At 40.4% G+C, this 14,661-nt stretch overlaps 2 protein-coding genes across 10 annotated transcripts; one reads left to right on the top strand and one right to left on the bottom strand.

Annotated features, from left to right (window-relative positions):
• Positions 1 to 402: 402 nt before the first annotated feature.
• LOC124298149 (uncharacterized) lies at positions 403 to 14,614 on the bottom strand. Of its 7 annotated transcripts, none has more exons than XM_046749798.1 (13): positions 13,878 to 14,614; positions 4,408 to 4,538; positions 4,083 to 4,227; positions 3,807 to 3,989; positions 3,587 to 3,741; positions 2,407 to 2,503; positions 2,276 to 2,342; positions 1,941 to 2,184; positions 1,648 to 1,831; positions 1,460 to 1,550; positions 1,231 to 1,386; positions 1,055 to 1,138; positions 403 to 977 (listed from the first exon to the last, which is right to left on the bottom strand). In XM_046749798.1, exons 2-13 carry the CDS (start codon positions 4,457 to 4,459, stop codon positions 582 to 584), a joined length of 1,854 nt encoding a protein of 617 aa, XP_046605754.1. In that variant the 5' UTR covers positions 4,460 to 4,538; positions 13,878 to 14,614; the 3' UTR covers positions 403 to 581. The 7 variants fall into 7 exon arrangements, with proteins under 7 accessions (XP_046605754.1, XP_046605756.1, XP_046605755.1 ...); XM_046749800.1 differs by lacking the exon at positions 13,878 to 14,614 and adding an exon at positions 10,894 to 11,677; XM_046749799.1 differs by lacking the exon at positions 13,878 to 14,614 and adding an exon at positions 10,899 to 11,677.
• Positions 2,434 to 8,041, top strand: LOC124298158 (3-hydroxyisobutyrate dehydrogenase, mitochondrial). Of its 3 annotated transcripts, none has more exons than XM_046749826.1 (8): positions 5,238 to 5,241; positions 6,161 to 6,186; positions 6,371 to 6,450; positions 6,519 to 6,697; positions 6,971 to 7,092; positions 7,194 to 7,404; positions 7,483 to 7,609; positions 7,698 to 8,041. In XM_046749826.1, the coding sequence occupies exons 3-8, from the start codon at positions 6,415 to 6,417 to the stop codon at positions 7,878 to 7,880; spliced, it is 858 nt and encodes a 285-aa protein (XP_046605782.1). In that variant the 5' UTR covers positions 5,238 to 5,241; positions 6,161 to 6,186; positions 6,371 to 6,414; the 3' UTR covers positions 7,881 to 8,041. The 3 variants fall into 3 exon arrangements, with proteins under 3 accessions (XP_046605781.1, XP_046605782.1, XP_046605780.1); XM_046749824.1 differs by lacking the exon at positions 5,238 to 5,241 and adding an exon at positions 5,925 to 5,975 and having other exon boundaries at positions 6,061 to 6,186; XM_046749825.1 differs by lacking the exons at positions 5,238 to 5,241; positions 6,161 to 6,186 and adding an exon at positions 2,434 to 2,566 and having other exon boundaries at positions 6,556 to 6,697.
• Positions 14,615 to 14,661: the final 47 nt, after the last annotated feature.

Below are 14,661 nucleotides of genomic sequence, written 5' to 3'. Positions count from 1 at the left end.
TGAAAGATTCTGTGAATGTAACCACGGCTCTCTGTACTGTGAACCCGTTGATTCGGTGACGTCAAAGGTCCTTGGTGACCTGACTCCTGATCGGAGGCGTCATTGGCTGTCGGTGTCTCTGTAGTGTCCGGGACAATGATTATGCAAAGTAATAAAGATCCTCGACGATATTTTTCTAACCAAAATGGATTTGAGTGACAACAATTCGGAATGAGTTGCTCATCCTTCAATTTCTATTTAATTTGTAACTGTGAAAACGTACGTCCTTGTCTACGTCGCTCTGCCGGGGTGATTGGTCCGACTTACAATTGGCTAGTTTTTACTAGTGAAATACTACGTCACATTGCAATATCCTTTGCTGCTGGAAAAGACAAGTGAGTGTGCCTTCAGGCAATTTATTGGTGATTATAATTCAATAATTTATTCATTTTTTGTGATACAGACTTTGCCTAGGCTATTTGCTCGCGGTGATGAATGTAATTACGTATTTTTCCTTCTAGATTAGAAATACCTGTACGGTGTCGACGTTAAATACACTGGAAAGTCGTGTGAAATTCTTACTCTTTTCCTTTTCGAGGACCTTACTGAACACGGCTGCACTGATTTCTCCTGTGTTTCGTGTTGCCCGGTTTGATCAGCTTCGTAATATTTAGTTCCTTCAGTGCCTGCCGGAAGTCTTTCTTCCCCTCGCACGTCGCAACGTCAGATTCCCTGTTTTTAGGGTACATCAAATCCGAAGATTTATCTGGTTTATTCTTGGAAAACAATTCGAAAAGGAAGACTACAGAAGCGACGGTCAGTCCGACGGTCAACATGACGAAACCGGAAGTCATCGGAGTCAGGGCCAAGGGTATTGTTGTTCCGTTATTCTTGTCGTGCTCGACCAAAACCTCCCTCAAACTGGAGCTAGCCCGACGATGAATGACGTCCTTGAGGTAAAAGGATTTGAAGCCAGTCTCTATGGCCCGCAGCATCATCTACACTGACAATGGTACTAATGAAAATGACGATGAAATATACGGACAGATTACTTGATTTTTCGACAAGTACGAACCATGTTCACTTTATCCACTAGCCACGGCTGCATTGCAAAGCATAAGTAGTACCCGGCAGTTGGATTCATCATTAGTCTGTAATTCTGAAAGAGGACGAATTTTCAATTTGATAAAAGTGAGGTACGTAACATATATCGCTTGTGACGTGCTTTAGAAATTTAGAATCGAAGCTAACGTGAAAATCCGGCCCCTCCACGTCATTATCAGGGAAAAAAACACCACCAACCACTCGACCAACTATCCCGTACTTTCCCTCCAAAATTCTCCGGTGTCTGTCTTGGTAATTTTTCTCAGATTTGAATCTTTGGGGAAGTATCGCCGAGTAGTTGTCCTAGAAGCGAGTCACGCAACGTGATTAAAAAAGAAAATGAGTCAAATTCATGAAGAATATTTTCGGCACTTACGTTGAGGTTGACATATTCGTTAAACGTTGGCAGAGGACCTTCTCTGCCCCAAGTCAAACCAGCCTCGACAAATTGCTTGACAGTGTCTATCCTAATGAACGTAACATACAAAGCGCGTGTTCATAAGTAATCAGAGGATGTAAATGAGGACACGCGGCTGACGTTGCAGAATTTAATCATTCATTCACCTCTCCTCGTATTCAGTGCCGGTCAAAGTAGCAGCCAGACTGCTGCAATAGGCAGTGACCAAAACGAGCCCGGCAATTTGCCAGAATTGAAGTTGAATTTTGACGCCCGAAATTCTCCTCGGCATCCAGACTCCGATCAATCGACCCACCAGCTCCATGCAGGTATAAGAAAAACGACGAAAACCTTGTGTGAAATCAATGCAATTTTATACCGCAACCACATATTCATCATTCGAAGTGATTGAGCCTGTGTCTAATTCCTTTTTCTTCAACTATTTCTTTTGTAAACTCACGCTTCGTGCTCTCTTGGGGCTTCACCCTTGCTCTGATCGTCATGTAGCACGTCTGCCATAATAAAGTTAGGATAACCGAAGTCCATACCAAGGGGGTGAAGGGCTTCGTCAGCGCCAAAAAACTGGTAAAGGGCTTCGGACGTGGGACCAGGAATTTTATCTCCAACAGACCCCAAGGGCCTGTCAGATTTGTAAGCATGTTGTGATCCGCTTTCAGCCATATGCCACCGAATGCGAGATCGACCTACGAAAGACGGCGAGTTCTCTCAAATTGTATGTTGATATAATACTGATATCGAGTGATGTTGCAGTTCGTGCAGAGAAACTTGAGTTACCTCCTTCGCCAACAGCTGACTGATCATCCCCCCTTCCCATGTGTTGTTATCAGTAAGTCGTCCGACCCTGCGGAAAACACGTCTTAATATACAAATCGCAGGTGATCGAAGATTGTTAGGATGTAATTCACTTGTATTGTCCCGGCGGAGATCTGATGCTCCAAGTGAAATTCAAACGCTCTGCAATTAGCATAAACATCCGCAGCTCGATGCCATCTCTTTCGGAATCTGGAAGATGGAAAATAAAAAACAGAGTCAGCTTCCCCCTTGAAGTCAACTTCTGATGTCAAAGTAGGTAAAAAAAATCCTCCTTGGGTAGGTACAGTTTTGTTTTTATTACAGGCATTGTATAAAGGTTCTGAGAAATCGATAATCTCGTCGCGTCCATTTAACATCGCGAAATTTGATCCACCGCAAATTAACGCCTTGTGGTGGATCTAATTTGGTGAACCAAAATGCAAAAATGTACTTGATTCGCGTGAAAATTGGTTTATTATTGGAAGGCTTGCGAAGGTCGCTGGTTACGAATCTTCACTCAAAATTTCTAAATTCAAATTGTTTGATAAAATATAGTCGACTAAAATGAATGAAACTGATTTCTCATGATACGTCACGAAAAGTAAAATATTTTTGAGCCACCATATTTGAACCATTATATCGAGCATCTTCATTTTGACCTTAGGTTTGCAATCTGGGACGCGCAAAACCTCTGAGAAACAGATTTCATCCCAATAATTTCACGTTTCGAATTTGCGTCCGCCATACTGGATCCGGCATTGCGAATTTATCTAATGCGAATTCGGTTTCGTAATTAGCGGCCTCTAAAACCCGAGTATCGGGTTACATCCGATTCATATGAATTTTTACATTTTGGCCCGCCATATTTAATTTCGGAATTTTGAGGGCAGTTTCATTAAAAGTGACCTCGGAAACTCCCGAATATTAAATTTTGCGAAAATCGTTGGAGCGAATCATAAAATAATCGACGTACACTATATGGCGCCATCGCTGTTCAAGGGGTTAGGTGTGTACCAAACGATCGTGCTCAAGATAATGTAGCAGTGTGACTTTATACACCACTCGTATAAGTAATTCAAATAATTATCCCTGTCATAAATATGGCGTGCAGATTATAAAACAACTTTTTGATCACGCCCTCGATGAGATACTTTATAATTACAGTTGAGCGATATTTTTTAACTTCTGATTCATTGCCTAAATACCCTTATTCACCCACACACGTAATGAATTACCAATGAACTCTTTTTAGTTTTGCGAACACCCTTGACACGCGATGGTCATGTATCTCACCATTATCTGTCAAGAATATCTCAGCTTGAATTCCGTTTACAGTTTTCTTCACCGTTCTCTTCAGATACATCATCGGAGGGTTGTAGTATGAGGCGATTTGCAGTTCCCTACCCTTGAAATTTGAGAGTCCATTTTTGAACCGCAGGTCTGTGTATCTGTTGTCGTAAAAATAAACACTTCGTGAATGGGGTTTACAGAGTTTAGCATACCTCGGTCTCACCTTTCAATTTCCTCGAAATTTCTTGGCTGCAAAAAGTTTTCAGAGAGACTCCAGATCCCGGAAACTGTCACCAAGTTCACGTTGGCATTGTTGTATATTGACCCGTTGAACAATCGCGAATTCGCCAGCAAATCGCTGTCGTAAATTATCAGTATCTCCGTAGTGGAAATCGTTGACGGAACTCTGGAAAAGTACAAACGCTTCGTGGATGCCTATCCGTTTTTTTTTCTCATACCTAATCGTCATTCTATTTCCCATCAACGATATAGTATTTACTTGCTCAGTGCCCAGAGTAGATTTTCTTCAGTCGATGAAATTAGCAAATAACCTTGACAATCGTAGGTACTCTGGAGAATGATGTAAGGGTAGGAATATTCTCGGAGAAAATCATTCAAGGATTGTTCCAACTCATGGAATGTATCTGTTACAGTGAAAATAGTTTAAAAGGCTCGCTACGTAATGTCTACTCAAAGCAATCTAACGACTGGATTAATATAATTATCCATAAACACTGCACAGTTCGCACTGTAAAATCGCATCTAACTCATAATTTACTAACTCCCAATATAAATTTTGTATCAACATTTCACGCTATACTTACCGTTGATAATTACATTGCAGCATCTTGCGAACGGAAATGATTCCTTCAGCATGGTTCGATAGTCGGTCTCAGAGATCCAGGATTTGGGCTCCTCGTGAACCAGAAACCGATTCTCTCCGGCAAAAACGATTCTATATAAGGTGCAAAGCCAAAACACGCATTTGATCATGGCAACCAGGACCAATCGAGTCTTGTGTTCGGATAGAGAGTAATACGAAAAATTGAGTTTCTCGTTACTGTTTTCGTTTTTTCTTTCTTCACCTATAATAACTAGACGAATATTTTCTCTGCAAACGCACAATTTCTATAATTTTTTATTAATTGAGACGAATTTCCTTCTCGATTCAGTTAAGAGACTTCGATGTACTTGCCAGCAGAGCTGCACGAAAGCCAATGGAAAGGAAGGGCGAAAGAGTATCGATCTATACCGACGCAATGTGTGAACAGATATCATCTACCGCATGAATTTATACTGTGTATTTTATTTCCTCCCTTGTTCTATTATACGGCCGCAGTTTTGCTCCGACGGACTCGAGATAAGATGCTTTGTGTATCAAGTGTTATTTCGCATTTCCGTATGTGCAGCTATCGAAACTCGCAGGTGAATAAGGCTTTTTTTAACAACGCAAGTGCAATTCGGAACTTGTGAAAGCTCGACTATACTAATTGGCAGTGAAACGGTTTTTACCGCAGTTATGGATAAAAGAAGACACGCGAACCGTACATATAGTCGATTACAGTCACGCACCATAGATTCGCATAGAATAAAGAAATAAGGAATAACAAATGAGCGCTGAATTCATTGTACTAATTGATCGCGCATTCGTTGCTCTTGTTGTTAGATGTAATAACAGGAAGTCTATTCATCCCAAAAATTCAAGACAGGCTCATTTCTGCTGGCGATTACATATGCGTATGAAAATTCTCATTGGCAATTAGTAGGTTGGGGAAACATTCGCAAATCTAAAGCATGGGATGACCGTTCAGTGAATTGAATTGTACAATCACAGTTTCGTTGCAATTTCTTATTCACGAATCGCAAAATTAAATTAAATTACGCAAATTAAATTACGCAAACCAGCGATGTTCATTGACCTTTGAATTGTTCCGGAGGTCTCGTTAATCGCTGCTGAAATAATAAATTGATTGATAAAAAAAGGTCAGCTGGCATTAAAGATTATTTGAGGAGCTAATCTACTTTGGGGATAAAAAAAATACGTGAGACACAAATTTTTCAAGTTAAATAACACGGTGTCACAAAAATAAAACGAAACGATACTGGAGTCGATAGCCTACGATAGATACTTATGTATTCAGTGGTGACAGTTACTTGGATCAATTCTCCACTCGACTACAATCCGGTGTAAACAAATTAATGAGTGATAACACGATCATTACGCAGTTATGCAATATTAGCTTGACGTTTATGATTGCGAGTAAAGCCGGCCGCCTCAGGTTTTATCAATTATCAGCAAAGAGTGTAAGACTTTTAAAAGACAACGGCGAATGTGTATCACATTTGGCCGTGTGTCGACACACTCTACGGTAGTCTTATATCTGGCTCTGACGTAAGTTGCGTTGAAATCGTTCGAACGAATACGCGAGTCTTTCGCAAAGCATCGCATAATCTGAATTTAAAATTTATTTCGTTAGCAAGCGTATCCTCTGAATTAGTTTCATTCGAAGCGTCGCGAGACCTGTGTTGACTCAATTCCAAGAGCAACGTTGAAATGAGTACACTTCTACTGTTCAGCCGATCATTCTTTCTTGCCAGCAATGGTGAGTTACGCAACAAGCAAATGTATCCCTTATTCGTGATATACTTATAATATACGCAATAACTGTATGAATATGCATTGTACAATAATGTTTGAAACGTCTTTGCACGACCTCTGCTCAACTTTGAGTAATTAAATTCCCTATATCGACCGCATTCCATCTGCAACTACTCATCTCTTTCCAGGGAGAAGACAGCTTTCGAATGTCGGTTTTATCGGCTTGGGCAATATGGGCGGCCACATGGCGAAAAACCTGATAAAAAAGGCATGTATACGTACGTAAGTAAGGACAAGTATGAGGCGATGGAACTTATCTCTCAACGTGAATGACAGGGATACAAACTAACGGTTTTTGATGTCAACGGAGCAGCTGTATCAAGCTTGGTTGAGGCTGGCGCCAACGGTGCAAACTCTGCAGCCGAAGCCTCGAAAAATGCGGATGTGGTAATATCTATGCTACCGTCAAATCAGCACGTCTTGGATTGTTACTTTGGTGAAAAAGGTGTCTTGAGGTATCAAACTTATTTATATTAAATCACCCTATCTGAGTAAAAAGAATTATTTCTATCTGTCAAGTGGTTGATCATCTGTTCTTCCATTTCTACCCATGTTTGAGACACAAACTATAATACTAGGAAATTAGGTATATGGTAGAAACCTTGTAAGTCATTGCTCTTTGAACAACTAGATCACAATGTTCAGAGCCCCAAACTTTGGCAGCACTTACAGAGCATCTAACGTACCTCTACTGTTTAACCACGATGTTGAATTGAGTCAAATTGCAGTTCGGTCAAGAAGGATGTTCTTCTGGTGGACAGCAGCACAATCGACCCGTCAATTTCCGAGCAAGTGTCAACCGCAGCTAAGAAAATCGGTGCGCGATTTGTCGACGCTCCTGTTTCTGGAGGTGATTGTTGTTTTAGCTTTTTTATCTGTCGAACATACCGCATAAAATTTCGGCTTCGTGGCATGGTGATGAACCACTTTACTCGAGGTAGTGATCAACAGGTGTCAACGCTGCGAGCGCCGCGACGTTGACGCTGATGGTCGGCGGTTCAAAAACGGATTTCGAAGACGCTGAGCGAGTGCTTGTCGCAGTCGGATCACGGGTGATCCATTGTGGCAAAGTCGGGGCCGGTCAGGCAACGAAACTGTGCAACAACATGCTTCTTGGGATAAGCATGATCGGGACTGCAGAGGCATTTATACTCGGAGAAAGGTTATAATTTTTTTTAAGTGTCGGGCGAACAAAATCTTGAATTGAGCGTTCTAATGCCGGTCCGAACATTTTTTTCAGACTGGGACTGGACCCGAAGATCCTAGCCTCGGTCATAAACACGAGTTCGGGCAGATGCTGGTCTTCCGAATTGTACAATCCGGTTCCAGGCGTTCTTGACAACGCCCCCAGTACGAATGGTTACCAGGTACAATGCCGGATGCTGTGTGCTACTGCAAACGTGAAAACTTTTTTCCCAATCGAGGTGAAACGTGTTTTTTTCATCTTGTCAACAGGGCGGATTCGGCACAGCGTTGATGACTAAGGACTTGGGACTTGCTCAGGCCGCTGCATCGCGGACCGAAACTCCGAGTCCGTTAGGATCTATCGCTTATCAGATTTACAGAACAGCCATGGGCCACGGACACAGCAAGCTGGACTTCAGCGTTGTGTATCAATTTTTGAAAGGGAAACAGTAGCTCGAACCAATGTGATTTTTACTATCAGGAGAACGTATGCTGATCGAAGATATTACGCTATTAACAGAATCTCACGGTATTACATGTATGTGCACTATAGTCGTGTCCAATATACTTACATACTTTCTAATGCATGAGCTTGATCGTACGAAGAAGACGAACTCTTTTACTGATTTATAAAACACTTGAAATTCTTTTGCTGCGCATTCGCGTCTTCTGCGGAAATACTTTGATCATTCTAAAGTTAGTTCATTCTAAATCCTACTATTTCAATCAAAACTCACTACGCCCATCGACACGCAGTCTGAGATGACTTTACAATATGTCCGGTTGCCTGAAACATGGTTCTGAAAACGTTGATAACGGTAATCGGCTAGAATCGTTGATCTTTGTTTTACTCGCTGTTCCGATTGAATGTTGGTACAAGTCTATATCAGTGGTACAAGTACAGAAAATTCACTTTTATATCCACCAAATGATTAAATGCACGAAGTATGCCGTCTTACCAACTACGTTGTGAACAATTGAATATTGGTAAGCCTGTGCATTAGGCAACCCGTCATACGGTCATGGTTTGCCGGTGGTCCACTGGTAGGCTCAGAACCCGTAAAATGTGTAGTGAAAATGGTTCCACTTATTGGTCAATTCAAGAACTATTTTGGTCGCAATTAAATTAGCGGGAATCACGGTTCGTTTGGATCGAATCTGAAGTATTATCATCTTTCAATATAAAAAAAAAATCACGCTAATTGCTACAGTATTTCAAATATAGTAGTTAGGTTATCAAAGCATGGCTACAATGACTAATTATCTGAATATATCAATATATTGATATCTGCTATGCTTCAAGATATAATACAAACCTGAAATAACAAAATATTTGATTACGAGGATCTTGTGAGGTGCCTACTTCATGCGAAAATTGACACTTGACCATCACTAAAATCGTCAATTGATTCGTGAAACTGCACAGTAATGGTTTCAGAGACTACATTCACCTCAATTAGCTGCAGATAATAATCGTTAATCGGAAATCAGTTAGAACGATGAAACCTCTGCAGTATTATCGTTAAATTTATAGATATTGATAACTACTCTTATTGTTTTTACAGCTACGGAACGATAGACAAGGTCTTAGAATGACGATAGAGTTACGGTGTTAGTGTTGAGTATGTGTTTCATAGTAAATTCGGTTCACGCAAAAAAAAAAAAAAAAATGCATGTCAAATTTTCTGAACTCTTCGTGTCACATAAAATATAATACGCGTAATAATACTTGTAGCTCGTCTAATAACGACTACCTCTCTATGTACAGAACCCACGCAATGAAGTCGTTTGCGATATTTTGTTCGTTATACGAAATTGTCATTCGAGTCGTGCCGGTTACTGGCAAAAAAAAAATTATATATCACCATTGGAGTGGCTCACCCACGATATGACACTTATAATATATAATTGTTCGGGAAGTATCCAAGTACTCGTCGCACTAGTAGCGCAAAAATTGTTTAAGGACTTTATCAAGTACGCACTAGGTATGGGATTGTGACGTCACATATTCACACCTCCAAATTAATCGCATTTGCGCCGACCAGACCATATTTATCAATATATTCATATTTTCGCGATAATTAGATATGACATGCCTTGATTACTTAAAGTAATAATCATGCCTCGTTTCTCAATACGAAGTTCTGTATATTCAGTAAATTTTCTACGTCAAAACTTTTTGGGTCAGTAAACATTCAAAAAAATCATACCACGCAGTCGCTGGAAATGTTCATACGTTCCGTTAGCATAAAATATCGTCAGGTTCTTGTAGAGCAATTTTTTACCTTCGTACACTGAATGCGAAGCTTTCAACTAGACGTAGAATTTGTTTCATTTTTCATCTGGACTTTTTGCTAATATGGTATATAAGTCACGCAAAGTATTTTGGATTCGTTTTGACAGTTTTTTTTGAATTTTTCCCACTCCAAAAAGTTTTATATAAACTAACTTCCCTACGGTTCAATACGTGACAAATCTTATGTCTACTGGTTTTTCTGTATAAATCTGTAGTTAATCGATAACAACGTTGAACGCTTATCAAATAATTCAGTGTTATTAATTGAAGTGCGTATTTTTCTAATACACTTTTCCTCCGTGTATTGTGATGAAAAAATTCCATTCCGAGAGAAATCATCACCTACGCATTACCCGATAACAATCAAGTAACAGGGCCGTAGCTGCGGGTCGCGTGGCGTAAAAGAGGCAATTTGGCCGTCATGTACACATATAACACACAAGGATTGAAATCATACGGGACGACGTGAGAGTTGGAGCGGTGTGTGGAACTCTATGGGAGCTGGACTCATCCCCACGATTAATCTACAGGATCAATTCGCCCGGGGTTCTTCGGGGCACCGCATGAGGAAAACACACAATAAACACCATGCGATATATGCGTATAGGTATATAGTACGTTGCTCCAACGACTGGGTCCTTTTATTTGCGCGAAGTGCTTGCGACGAGAAGAGGTCAAAAGGCTCGATGTGAAACGCGTCAAGCCATAGATCGCATGCTGTCGCAGAAGGGTTCGCGCAATACGTTGCAAATATACCGCAAATATACGCTTGAAGCCGAATCGTGCAACCTGTTGCGTCTTCGTAATGTGAAAGAGATTAGAGGAATGAAATATCTGCTGAAAAGAACTAGTTCATTCCTTATGGAATTCATAATGCAACAAGTTATTGTATAACAGTATAGATGCCGTAAGCGCCTAAGAGATTGAAGGAATAATTCTTGAACAACAGGGAACCTTGAACCTGAAATATACCTCTGCGTGTGACTTAAATTTCTGACTCTGGATTAAGATTTCGATAGGGTATAAAAACACGTGCACGGATATACATTAACGGGGAAAATACTAAACGCCTGTTTTATATGGCTATGTATATGTACGATTCTCTCCTTCATGCCACCCGCAGCAAAATCTTATGCGGGATGAAGTGTACCCAACACCGGACCACCATACCATACCACAGGGTTCTCGGCTCTTGTGTGTGCCTTCGAATCCCACAGAGTCCAGTCCGATCGTCCCACCCTCGTTGTTATAACGTCATGAGAAATTTATATTGTTATAATTTCGTTCTCACGGAATATGTGGGTCGACTGGAGCCGACTAAACGCGTACAGATATAGGCGCAGGCATATATCTTACAAAAAGAAGTAAAAACTGTGCCCCCCTACCCAGTTCTCTGTCAACCTTTGGCCTATTGAATTTTTTTTTTTTTTTTTTCCTTTTTATCAACCATTTTACCATCAGGATGACTTAACGATTCGCGAGTCACGGATATTATAGGAACCAGATACGTGACGAGACGGAGTTTAACCCGAGAGATATTCACAAAAATACTCAGAGAACACGTGTCGACATGTGGGCAACGGTAATTACACTGCAGTTCCAAACTGCATTCAGCTCTGCACATGGAGTCGTTAAATTCTTGAGCTCTGCGTATACGTTAATATACGTATACGTATAGATCAAGCGCCGGGGAGTTGTCCTCTTGAAACTACATACGGGTGCAGAAAATAATGGGAATAAACGATAGAATTTGAATTACGTATATTCCGTTCTCTGGCTGTCTCGATGCCGAACTTTTTGACCGTTGATCGTGCATGCGAACCTGAAATTTGATCGTTAAAGTTAGGTAACGTAATATTTGAATCGAGCGTCGAATCGATGGTCCGGTTAAAACGTGACGGAAAGCCTGGGAAGATTAGGAGGTCGGTGGAAGAAAACCTACGTATATGTGTCCATACGTGCACGTACTAACTTGTGTAGACAATGTAGACATATGTGAATATCCGTATAGATGTAACAACAGAGATGCCCCGTCGCCTTGCCGCAATTATCCTCAATTGAAACAATTTAGTTCAATTTACGTTAACTGGCTCAATTGGTACCAGCGAGGAGGACTCGACGGTAACTCTGTTCACGAAAGAATGGAATACTGGCTTATACGCCGACTAAAAAACTTGACGAGACTCGTTGCCGCGGAGTTGCTTGCGACTCTTCAGGAAATATTTTATTTAAAAATTATTTCAATTAATATATTCCTTCGAGGTAGCGCGAAGAAGTACTCATTCATGATTTGTGAGGTGCATGGTTTGAAAACTGTACAGGAATCCGTAGACGAACGATCGCATTTCTTCAAATGCATTGAGATTATTTTTTACAAATATTCACGTACAGTTAGAGAAAAAATTAAGTAAACCAGAGCCTCTATGAAAAGTCGGACAGTTACGATTACTTCACAATCAACCTAAATCTGATAACCTGATATGGCACGGTGTTATGTCGTAATAATTATACTCGGTTAAATTGATCGGATTCACACGGAGCGTTGGAGTACTTAACAAGTTGGAACAATTATTGGACAAGACGGACTCTCGATGCATCAAGTGCGTCGGGATAAAGCTACGACGAATCCACAGAATTTTTAAGGATATATGAACAAGTGGCACTCGGTATGTCTGAAATAAATCTCAGGTACTCGATGTCTCTTGTTCTCACAAACGATTCGGCATGAATCGGAATTGGAGCCAAACAGACGTGACCATTTTTACAGACGACGAAGCTAAATTGACTTTTAGTGTATATGGTCGTACGGTAGAATGACAAGTGCGCGGTAAATGGTTGACGCTTTTTACAACCCGGTATGTATCGTACGTGCCTTTCGTTTTTCCAATATTTCATTAGAAATCAATTCCATATGTTGTTATTATTCATTTGATTTTTTCAATCTTCCCTTGGTAATTTAGATGCGAATATTAAGGGTAAGGGCGATGCGATTCGAAAACAAAATCAATCGATTGTGTCGATTCGATTATTTTTATTGATGTGGCTTGTTTTTCAAACCGAATATCCTGAACAAAAACCTCTCTTGCCTGAAGTATAACCATCAAAAAGCGACATTCTACTCGAAATTTAAGAATTTTATGTTTAAAATCCAAGCTTCTTGACGAACATTTTTTTGCTCAGCAACTTTCGCGATTCGTACGAGAAAGTGTGATAAACAGCGACGAATTTATCAAATCCAAATTGAAATTAACCATCTTTATCAAAGTGTTTTGTATGTATTTTAATCGGAAATTTATCATATTTCCCGAAATGAGTAAATTTTATTTAGTTTATACCGTGACTCAGCTATTTTTCACGCAAAAAATTTGGATAAATAAAATACCGTCGATACGTTTCAAAGATTATTAACTGTGATTTATACTTCAGACTCCTGCGTGAGTTTGAGGAAATACTGAGACTAGTCGGAACAAATTTTGATATTCTACATGAAATAATTTGTTGAGCTGCGATAAACTGAAGGTTTTAAGCACAATGTTTTATGGGGTTTGCGAGTCGATATTATTTAACTCAGTACTGTCGCCGTTAACCAAACGTGTCTGTGCGAAAAGTCTTCTCTACTTGCTGCTATGTATTCTTATTACCTTTTCGCTCAATATTTGTTGAAATCAATCTTTGTGCAGCAAATGTACAGCAATAAATATTATTGAATTATTACGATGTATATCAAGGTTTGCTTGCATTTAGCGAAAGTTTTGTTCATAACTTTGGCTCATTGTCAGAATAGTTTTCTTTGATTTTGATAGCAATTGAGGACACACCTTGTTATTATACGGCTATATCACTACTTTGCAATCATAAAACCGTCTTATTTCTGAAGAATTTTCGCCTACATCGTTATCGGAAATAGTTTCGCCCCAAGGGTTCAAGCATAAATTCTACATCTTTTACCAAGCACTCTGAATCACCCCATTTCCGGTACGAGGCAGCATCCGCCCTCCTCTAACAATAAGTGATACGTGAAACGGATGAATAAGCAAACATCACAGTTCGTCGTAAGATAGTGATTTCATTTCGGTCTTTGGACATGTACAATATATGTAACGGTCAAGTATGTAATTCGGTAATATTTCTACACGACATAACTCAACACATACAGTGCAAGCTATTTTATTTCCCCACTCTTTCCCCCGTCCTCCATCCTCTGGGATCAGGACTCACTCGAGTCGAGCGCCAATCAGCGAAAGGCTCGCCTCCATCAGTCGACCGAAAGCTCACATATATCCAACTCCTAGTGGAAGTATCGTGATAGGGTTTCGGATGTTGCTGCACCAATACAAGCTGCGAATACTTTTACAAACCGACGATACGGTCACCCTGTAGGACTCCGTGAGACAAACGTGCACTTTATGAGCCGATATTCATTATTCGGAATCACACTAATTAACGCCTGAAGAATATTGCCATTGGAATCCACCACGAATCGGTTAGATACCGTAAGTTTTCTGTGAAACCTTGCTGCTAAACGCCGACAGATAGGCAACCAAATTTCACAGATAACTTGCGGTTTGTTAGTTTTGAAATTGATCGTAGGTACGGTATAAGATTAATTCACAGCACTATAATAATTCGAGCGGAACATTCCGTCTTGTCATTGGTAATCATTGAATTATCGTGGAGTTTTATTCAAGAGACATTGGCACGGATGAGGGATTCCACCATATATATTTTCGAAGCCTCCAATGCTGGAGGTTTTTGGCGGGGTGACGTTCGCTGGTTATTGCGACGTAGAATGGAGATGAGTGCGCTTTTGTTATAAATGGGCGGAACAGCGACACGTAGAAAGTTGCCGAATGTTATAAGTGCAAGGGTCGGTGCAGGAGACAACCCGGTACTGCAGCTAGGAAGCATCGGACCTTTACTTATATCGTGGCAGGCTAA

The sequence above is a fragment of the Neodiprion virginianus genome, chromosome 2, assembly GCF_021901495.1.
Source record: "Neodiprion virginianus isolate iyNeoVirg1 chromosome 2, iyNeoVirg1.1, whole genome shotgun sequence".
NCBI classification, from domain to species: domain Eukaryota; kingdom Metazoa; phylum Arthropoda; class Insecta; order Hymenoptera; family Diprionidae; genus Neodiprion; species Neodiprion virginianus.
The sequence above is the reverse complement of the archived record's forward strand: the minus strand, read 5'-3'. Positions and strand labels throughout refer to the sequence as shown.